At 40.7% G+C, this 10,196-nt stretch overlaps 1 protein-coding gene across 2 annotated transcripts; it reads right to left on the bottom strand.

The window, feature by feature from the left end:
• Positions 1 to 289: 289 nt before the first annotated feature.
• Positions 290 to 9,568, bottom strand: slc35a3a (solute carrier family 35 member A3a). Of its 2 annotated transcripts, none has more exons than XM_051378054.1 (8): positions 9,171 to 9,568; positions 8,848 to 9,061; positions 7,653 to 7,807; positions 7,404 to 7,526; positions 3,905 to 4,082; positions 2,360 to 2,478; positions 2,043 to 2,176; positions 290 to 1,930 (listed from the first exon to the last, which is right to left on the bottom strand). In XM_051378054.1, the coding sequence occupies exons 2-8, from the start codon at positions 9,038 to 9,040 to the stop codon at positions 1,840 to 1,842; spliced, it is 993 nt and encodes a 330-aa protein (XP_051234014.1). In that variant the 5' UTR covers positions 9,041 to 9,061; positions 9,171 to 9,568; the 3' UTR covers positions 290 to 1,839. The 2 variants fall into 2 exon arrangements, with proteins under 2 accessions (XP_051234014.1, XP_051234013.1); XM_051378053.1 differs by having other exon boundaries at positions 9,196 to 9,565.
• Between the last annotated feature and the right edge of the window lie 628 nt (positions 9,569 to 10,196).

The raw sequence follows: 10,196 nt of genomic DNA, 5'->3' as shown, positions 1-10,196 counted from the left end.
ATTAAATTAGATAAGGTAGACTTGTAATTGTGCAAAAAATGATCTAGAATTACACACCAAGAGGGACATTTTTGAAAAGGCTGCTAAGATGGCTTTGTGATGGAGTGTAAAGAATATTGTGCGGCTGCAGCACATTGCGTACATTGTTGTAGGTCTTTTAAGCAAAAGTCCACATGCCTTTTGATTGGATTTTGTTGAAGTTCAATATATAAATGTGTGCGTTTTAGTGTGAATAAACATCTGGGAGGAGATACACAATGAATTCAACACAATAACATGTTCAGAAAAGTTAAAGGAAACATTTTTCTTTTATAAAAGATTCACATATTGGCAATTAAAATAATAAAGTTATTAATCATACCCGCTTTATCCCAAAAAAAAGAAGAAAAACACCAGTAAAATCATACAATCCAAGGTTACTTTCTGTGTAAATGATGCCTCACAGATGTCTGACGTAATGATTATTAACAACTCAGTAAGTTCAGACTTGCCTGGGCCACATTCAGTAATGTTTGATTACTTTGCCACAAAATCAACAGAATATATTGTTACATAAGCACAGGACATAAAGAGCTCAATGTTTATAATCAGTGGCTTCGAGAAGTCACGTAAACGCCTAATTAATAAATGAATAAATTAAACAGACAATTCATTTTGATTCATAGATTACAGTTTAAATGGTGATACTATTTACACCCATGGATAACATAATTTCAAGTTGTACAGAAATAATCTTTACCACATAATCAAACAGTCCTTTTCACTTCAAATAATAACCCCTGTTACAGCCCAGAACAGCATTTCTGAAGTGTCAGATTTGTTTATTCCTGTAGCATATTACTCGTAGACCCAGATTATTGTCAAACATCAAACTCCACCACACAGAGTCATACAGTAACACAGTTCTGTCGCTGAGACGCGCTGTATACGTTATCAAAGACGCCCCGGCGACTATATGTTGCCTGGCAACAAAAACATGTTTCCAAAAATAGCCGGACAAAATGCAACATGAGAGCCACAATTAAGGAAACAATACTAGTTATGGTCACTTCAACTACCATGGGCTAAAGGCTCTTAGTGTATTGCATTGTTGAGCCTTTTGCCCCGAGTTGTGCCTCCCAGGCAGACAGGCCTCTTACACTGTGTACAAATCCCACCTTCGCTGCAGGACTGAACCCCAACCAACCCTGGCCCCAAGGCTAACCTTGACTGTTGACTGTTAGTTTGTGGCATTGTACACAGCTTTAGAGTAAACAGCGGCTGGGAGGGCTCATTTAAAAAATGTGCTTTCAGAACTCAAAGTGGAACAAGAATGAGTCTTAAATACTTCAACTCTGAGGAGAAAAAGCTTGTTGCATTACATCTAAAAAAATGTGTCTGCCTCTTTAATCGTTTACTGTATATGTGTGATTGATGTGGCAGTAACAGTGACTATAAGTCAAACAGGTTCTTATTGAACACAATCAGTCGGTCCTGTCGAGAATATCCCTCCAGATGTGGAGGTGTGGCAGCCAGGATTATCTCTACAGCGGTAATTATAAAAAAAATTAAAACATACAATCCTGTTTTACCGCAGTCTTCTTTTCTCACTGGTTGCCCTTCTCAGCTGAGGCACTTTTGGTGTGTGAGACCCATTGCAGCGTTGTGCTTGCTTGTTGTTACATACCTTACCTCCTCTCTTCCTTTTCCTCTGCTCTGTCGCTTCCTTTTTTGTCATCACAATATATGATAAAAACCTTTCCCCTTCTTTTCCTCTAGCTCTCTGTCCTCCGTTCCCCTCCAGGTCTTGATGCTTTAACAGGACCTCCTACTGCTGCTGTAGTGTCAGCCATGAGTGTCCTACGCACTGCTGGGGTTGGGGGATGGCTTGCCTTCGTAGCCGTACAGGAAAGTGGCCACGATGACCAAAACGGCCCCCATGAAGAACACGCTGTGGACGACAGCAGACAACAACGTCAGCTCGAGAAATTGTGATTGCGAGAAAGAAAAACAAGGATTAAAAAAAGAGAGACAGAGGGAGAGGTAGTGACTGTTGCCTCTACCCAGTGGGGACGAAGTCCTCTAGCCAGAAGTACGATATAAGAGTTGACAGGATGATGGAGACCGATGTAGCAAAGCCCTTGAGGATGTTGTCTGCATACTTGATGACCGCTGCTATGACCAGACCACCCAGCGCCTGGAGAAACAACAAACACATGGACACAGATGGACGAAGGCATGACCTGTACGGGCCGACAGGGAGTCTGATCCACGAAATGAAGAGTCTGTTACCCCAGAGGCTTGATAATTTGACACAATACATGACAGTTTTGGTGGGAAAACACACATATTGAATCACAGGTAGCGGAGTGAGTCTTACCTGCAGCGCCACGACCGTCCAGGTGACTCTGTTGTATCCCTGGAACATTCCCGACTCCCTCACCCGCTCTCCGTCGTAGACCAGCATCCCAAAGAGGCCAAACACCAGGCCAAACATCCCTGGAAACACACCCAGAGGTAAATGATCTGAAGTCTGATCACAATAATGCTGAACTGTTCCAATGCAGTTAGAGAGAAACTCAGATGGCACACCGACTACAGCAGACACAAGATTTCATATAAAGTCAACGGAAGAAACAAATTCAAACTGAGGTGAAGACGTGTCCCTCCAGTAAAAATGTTGCACTTTATGAATCCAGCATTACTTCATAAAGTGCAAGACAAGAGGGAAAAAAAAAAAAAAAAAAAAGTAAATTGGTGAGTTTGAGAGTTGCTGGAAGTTGGATTTTGTTACCATTGGGCTAGGAATGTAACAATATATGTGAAGATTCAAATCAGTGAGAGGAAAAATTCATCATCCTTTCAGTCATAATTTTAGTATATTCAATAGCCAGAATTTGTCTTCAATCTCATTTTGTTAAAAAAAAAAGTGTATTATTACATCCTTACTTTGGACAGAGCTAGCTGTTTCCAGTCTTTACACTAATAAGCTAAACTAGTGCTAACCCACTCCGGGCTCCAGCTTCATATTTAGCGCACAAACATGAGAGTGGTATCAATCTTCTCATCCAATGTTCGGCAGGAAGGAAAATAAGTGTGTTCCCCAAAATATCGAACTATTCCTTTAATAACTTGCCACAGGAATTTGCATACATTTTCAGTTAATGTGTCAATTATGTTTCCACTTATTGTAATTGTTAAAAAGTGACCATTACATCTTTCAAGAGCCAACATTTATCAGATGAGCCCAAAAATATTCACTTTACAATCATATAAACAAGAGAAATGTCACTTGATTATTACAATTCTTGATTAATCTACTATTTGTTTCAGCATTCATTTCTAATTTCCTTCATTTTACATTTTCTTGGATTTCTTTTAGAACGACTAACAACAACAACAACAACAACAACAACAACAAAATAAATGAACACAGCATTTTCTTCCCTGCTCTTGCAGCAGATCTAGGCTCCGACATTTAATGCAGGTGAAAAAGCTCCAAGCTCACACCAGGAATCGCAGGAGACTCAACACATGCCTCACACGCTCCGTGGTAAAAATAAACTTGACAGGAACATTTATCTTAACAGAAACATATCGGAGGTAAAAAGCCCAGCTGGCTCTTTGCGCAGGGAAGAAAGGAAACTGTGCACACACACGCGAGCGCACACATGCATGCACGTACGCACGCACGCACGCACGCACACACACACACGCTTCAGAAACATGGATGTAGTGCCTGTTTCAATCTGTTTTCAACAACACCTCACACATTATCCCTCTGTTGATAGATGTGCATTGATAGAATTCAACTTTAATATTACTTTTCAGTGTATTGAATTGCATTGTATGTGTAAGAATAGCCGTTACACTGTTCGAGACCGACTGGAAAGTTGATTAACTCGACCGGCCGATGAATACTGACCTAGCTGGATGTTGCGGACCCAGACGCTCTGTTTGCTCTCCTTTAGGATCTTCTCAAAGTAGACACCAGCGAACCCACTGGAGCAGCACGCCACCAGAACCGCCGTCACGCCGACAAACTGGGAGCCTGCGGAGAGGGCCTCCTTCTCGGGGGCCACTGTGGAGGACTCAGAGGGCCACTGCAAACACAAGAGGAACACTCGGATTAGAATAAATACAGAGCTTGAGAGTTCATTCTTGACCTTGGAAACAGTAGTTTGACAAAAAACTACTAAAAATCTTAATTCAAGGTCCACTTTCTAGCTGTTTGCAGAGATCATTTAACTGCATGATGCGTTTTCAGATGTCAACCCATAGTGTAATGACGACTAGTTATCGACCAATATGGGATTTTCAGTGTTCAATGCCGATATATATATAATGCAGATATCAAAACCAAGAAAAGCAATGTACAGTTTTGTTCTATTTGATAGGAAATTCAGCCATATATTTACAGCAGGGGGCATCAAAGTTATAATACAGGGCTCCAAACTTTTTCTCCACCTTCCCAAAGCTCACAAGAGCACTAACATCGTTCCACAGCAGCCACACTGACAAGGCTGCCGGCAGACGTGCCGCATGAGCACACCTCATTTTTTGCACCACTACGCGTTGTTCAAATCAACTGCCACCACACATCCAATGAATCCATATGCCAATTAAAACTCTACAAGTATCTTAGTAATGTTCAACAATCACACTCAAATCTCTCTGAATCTGATGCTGGGTACCTGCAATTCACACAACGACATCTTCTCAACTTTGCCAAGTTGTAAAAAACAAACAAAAAATGCTGCAGAGTATGAGTTCCTGCGTTATGTGCTGCAGTAAGCAGGAAAATGGGTGTTAATGCACAAAAAACTAAAAAATGATGATAAGTGAGAAAAGTATTGTAGCTGCTGCACTTTTTCTTTGGACAAAAAAAAAAACACAACATATCAGAACGAATGGGACTCGTTCTTAAGTAAAGATTATTCCAATAAGTTATCAACCTTCGGAACAAGATACTGTTTGCCTTCCACCTCTACACCTTCGCCAAAACAAACCCCGCTGAGTGCGAACTAACAGCATAAACCTTGAAAACGAAGAGTGAAAATGCTGCATTAACGCAAAACAGGCCAATTATTCCTTAGCGGAGTCATGCTGGCTTTTTAGCTTGTTTGTGTGTGTTTGCAAACAGAATAGGTGCTATAGCTGTGTGTTAATATCATGATGATCTGTTATTTGAGTCTCCGGGAGGTGTTATGGATAAACCACCGGCACATTCCTGCCCGCAAACAGCCTGGGAGGAGTAAATGTTCCTACCTGTCTGATCCTGCAGATTTATGAATGTGTATCTTTACATCCATTGTGCTTCTGTCTGAGAGGCGGCATTAAGATCAAATCCAGTGTAATACTACCTGACTGGCATTTTCCTTTGTTTTGCCAAGGAGGAAAAGGAGGAGGAGGAGGAGGTGATATCACAACAGACAACACTTCATCATCATCAGCACATCCCTCATAACCACTGGCAGCCAATATTTATTCAATGTTCCAGTTGACGCCTCATTATTTTGTTTTATTTATTTAACCTTTATATAACCGAAGAACTCCCACTGAGATGAAGAGTTTCTTTACTTTATCTGACCACCAGAAGAAATTAGAGATCACACAATAGTTAAAACAAAACAAAAATAGGCACATTTCCAATACACAGCTGAGTAAATGCTTAATTGGACAAAGTGACAACCTACAGAACTGGCCACACTTTGAATTACCAAACTTTGGACTAGTACCTAGTCCAACTGTTGGCTGTGATTTCATTACATGAGCCTATTTTAGCTCCAGCATGTGATGAATTAGATCAAAGATTCCCCACAAATCTTTCCTGGTTTCCTTCCCCACACTCAGCAGTCAGAGAGAAAAGTTCCACTAGCAGACTCTGGAAACAGCTGAAAGCGCGGAGACGAATGAATTATTGGTTTACTGCCGCTCTCTGTTGTATCAGAATATACAACCACAGGATTTACTGAGCAGATCGTGTCCCTGAGACTAGTGAGAACATCCTCTATTCAAACAATTCTGCTCTGAAAAAAAAACATCTGAAAAACTAGTGGAAAGTGTTACAAAATTAAAAGAGTGACGCAGATATTGTAAAAATGTGAAGTTGTTGGAAAACAACACAGAACGCTGGACAAAAAGGTTTAAATCTGAGAATTTTTTTTTTGGTTTTTAGATGTTTATACAGGATTTTTTTTATTTTGACTGGATGTTAGAAAAACAGCCTAATTCCAGACATTTGAATAACCTCCAATATCTCCTTTTTTAAAGAAAACAGTGAGTAGAAAGGACCCCAACAATCTTTATCCTGTTTTGTTAGTAGCTATTACCAAACAATTGTCTGCTTTAACAACCTTGAACACTCTTTTTCATGAACTATTAAAAAGATGTGAGGTTATTATAAGACCTTCAACTTAGGATTATTTGGGACACCCTGTTAGTACAAAGGCAGAGTTCTTACCGCAGTGGCCCATGTTCGATTCCAACCTGCGGGCCTTTGCTGCATGTCATCACTTTCTGTCTCCCAATTTTCCTGTCTATCCTCAGCTGCTCCTATCTTCAGCTGATTCATCTGGTCTTCATGATATTAATTGTTATATCCATCAATCAATCAATCAATCAATCAATCAATCATTAATTGTCGGTTGATAAAATGTCAAATAATAATAATAATAATAATAAATGCCCACCACAACTTCCCAGAAGGTGAAGCCTCAAGTGTCTTTGCAATGTTAGTAACACGTTACCAGCATGTGCTCACATTTGAGAGGTGAGAACTAGAAAATGTTTTATAAAGAAATACGATTAATTAGCTTGAAAAATTATCAAAATGATAAATCAATTATCGATTTTTTTCTGTCAGACTAATCGATTCATTGACTAATCATTTCAACCGCAGTTATTATCATAGGTTCTTATGTTTTTAGCCCCAGCAGAGATTTGTTATCCTGCGTCTCATCCCGTCTCCAGTTAACAATAAAGAACAACACCAGAGCTGCTCATGATCCTGAAGGGAACCTGCCACACTTCATACAATCCACGAACGGAGACCTTTACTCTGATTATTCGTGAAACAAAAAAAGAGAAAACAAAAAGAAGAAAAATATCTTCTGAAGCCATAAGCTCCGGCAATGTCACCTGGGGGTCTGTTTCAAGAAGCAGGTTTACTGTTTTATCTCAGAACTTTGTTGAATAAAACCTGAGACAGGTTCAAAACCAGTTTTTATAGATATTTAAGTAAACTTGCTTTGTGCATCAGGCAGTCGGAGAGATGTAAGTTAAAGAACAGAAACCCCTGAATGAATGAATGAAAATAGTTTCTTAAAGAGGAGCAACAGAGAGCATGTTTTATATTTCTAGAGATGTTGAACAGTGTGATTTTACATTTCCACAAGCAGTAAAGACATGAAGCTGTACTGGACCTGCACGAGAGCCACTCCCGCCATCAGGATCAGCAGTGACAGCCACTGGTAGACGCCCAGCCTGCGGCCCAGCATGGACACTGAGAACAGAGCCGTGGTCAGGATCTTCAGCTGGTATGTCACCTGATGGAGACAAAGTGGGGAAAAAAATAATCCATGAACAAGAAGGTGCTGACTGCTAAATCATCAGCTCCTGTGTGAGTCACACTGAGAGTCAGGCACATCCACACAACCTGCCCTCCGCCGTACCTGGTAGGTGGCAGCATCCAGGTTGGACAAAGCGACGTACAGCAGGTTGTTCTGCAGCGTGTAGATCCCCGAGGGGATCGCCAGCTTCAGCGTTTCTATGGGTTTGTAGGCAATTTCCTGCCGCAGGATGCTGTTCAGAGCTCGCATGCTGTAGTCTTGGGAATGAAAACCAACGAGTTAGACCATGAATAGAAACCTCAACTGGATGTTACAGTGAATCTGTCAGGTGTGGTCGATAAGAAACTTTTGCTGTCTGCAGTGTCTTTACTGAGGTCTATAACTACATAGACTAACTGAAATACAAAAAAATAAACAGAACAGCTAAAACTAGAACCATAAATCATGTTTGATTGTTAAATACGCTACAGTGTAAAGCACTGTACATTAGTGTGTGTGTGTGTGTGTGTGTGTGTGTGTGTGTGTGTGTATATATATATATATATATATATATATTGGGGTGTTTCAGGAAGCCGGTTTACTGTTTTATCTCCTAACTTTGTAAAATATAACCTGAATTGTTTGTTGTTGTTACACCAGCACAGGTTCTTGAGCAGGTTTCACACTGAACTGAATAAACCTCCTATTTGCATCGGGCGGGAGGAGAGACACCCCCTGAACAAATGCTCCCAGTTTCTTAATAGTTTCAGTAAGACGGGAGGAACCTGACAAACCAGATCAGCATCAAGAGAGTGAGGGGGAGCTTCCCCAGCTACAGTATATTATATATATCATATATATATATATGATATATATAATATATATTATATATTGACAGGCAGTTATTCAATAATGAGCCTCAATACTTTGATCCTGTAATAAACACTGACACCACTTTGATTTATTCTTAATTTATGTATTTAATTTAGACAAAAGTTCCTCAGCAGCTGCTTATATTTAGAAAACACTGAAGAGAACTTATTATTATATGTTCAATGAACTATATAATCAAAACATGTCTTTATATTTAAATTCCTTTATATATGTAATTATTTTTCATACTTACTGTGGAAACAAGGTTTTGCTGCTGTTCTACATGTATAATATAATGAAATAAATCACTTTCAGGGCACTGGACTGTTGAACAACACAAGCAATAAGAAAACATCACCTGGGGCTCCACTGTGAATGTGTGATGGCAATTGTTCACCATTTTCTGACATTTTATCGAGCTCAGAATGAATCCGTGTGCACTCACTGTGCTCTTTGAGGACGAGTAGCACACAGGCGAGGATCTTCATCACCTCGGCCACCACCACAGCTGAGGAGGCCAGGTACCGCGGGCCCTCGGCCTGCAGGGTGCGGGAGTACCGCATAGTGAGCACCAGGGAGGTGGTCTGGAACACCAGCACGGCCAGGGAGAGATACTTCAGCCGGGGTGAGGAGGCCATGGTCGGTGGTAGGCTGGTAGGCTGGTAACATGGAAAATGGCGATATAAATACACATTGCAAGCAGTGTAATAGTCAGGAGGGAACCACAATGAGGAGACTTTGATAAACAAAAAGAAGGTTTTTACTCACTGTGAGAAGAGAGGAGGGCTCTCACCTGTCTGTCGCTTCAAACTCCACCACGTAGATATCCGCCTGAGGACTGCTCTGTCCTCAGCAGCTCTCTGTCATGCAGACAGACCAGGTACTGGAGGCTCAACCCAGCTGTCAAAACAGCAGCACTTCAAGTCCTAGCGTCCATTGACCCGCAGTGGAGATCTACAGTCCGCCGATAGCTGCTCATCATCTCAGCACGGTCTCCACACCGACTGCCCCATCGCTTACCGTTTCACTTACCGTCACAGGAGGGAGCAAATTATACCAGCAAAGTCTGCTGAACGAGACCAATCTCAAGCATGTAAAAAAAAAAAACTAAATTCAGGATGACTTCCGTGTACAGGTTTCTTCCTCGTGTTTGAGTCATAGCTTCCTGTGTGAATCAGCGTCTCCTGCTGGACTGGCAACGAACTGCACCACTCATTTTTGGTTTTAAGCTGGGAAATGAAGTGTGAACTGGTGATTTCAAGGTATTTCCTTTGCAGAACTAACAGTGGAATAACAAAGGGACTGTTAATAATTACATATTTATGGACAAAGGCACACCAGATTATTTTTTTTATGGTAGGTCCAGTAGAACAAAGCATCTCCGTACAAGTAACTTACTGACAACACTGAAAGATGGTGTGTTTCTGCAGGGTAGCGTTTCTATACACCACTGTAGTAATGTTTAACCCTTTTTTTCTAACCCTTTTTTTAGTAGTATCAATATATTAACATTACATTGTAGAAAGATGTGTATGACATTATTGGTGCTGAGTGGGCGAGGCTGAAAAAGCAACCCAAACACGTCAGACCTGAAAGGTGAATCATAATTAACTGTTATTTACCAGTAACCTGTACAAAGTGTACTCCGAGGATACACAGTAAAATCCACTGATGCAATCAAGTTGCTGAACTTTTTAATTATACTTTTTTTAAAATGTCTCTGAAGCACCAACGTCTGTTTGGATTCTATATTCATCTGTGTCACACTTTAATTCAATGTGAAACCATTATAAA

The sequence above is a fragment of the Dicentrarchus labrax genome, unplaced genomic scaffold, assembly GCF_905237075.1.
Source record: "Dicentrarchus labrax unplaced genomic scaffold, dlabrax2021, whole genome shotgun sequence".
Lineage (NCBI taxonomy): Eukaryota > Metazoa > Chordata > Actinopteri > Moronidae > Dicentrarchus > Dicentrarchus labrax.
The sequence above is the reverse complement of the archived record's forward strand: the minus strand, read 5'-3'. Positions and strand labels throughout refer to the sequence as shown.

Bases quoted from the DNA above. Each gene is read 5' to 3' on its own strand.
- slc35a3a (XM_051378054.1), bottom strand. From the start codon at position 9,040: ATGGCCTCCTCACCCCGGCTGAAGTATCTCTCCCTGGCCGTGCTGGTG. The intron at 4,083-7,403 runs GTCCAGTACAGC...TTGTGTTTGCAG, and splicing joins CGGGAGTGGCTCTCGTGCAG to TGGCCCTCTGAGTCCTCCAC. The intron at 1,931-2,042 runs GTAGAGGCAACA...TGTCGTCCACAG, and splicing joins GAGGACTTCGTCCCCACTGG to CGTGTTCTTCATGGGGGCCG.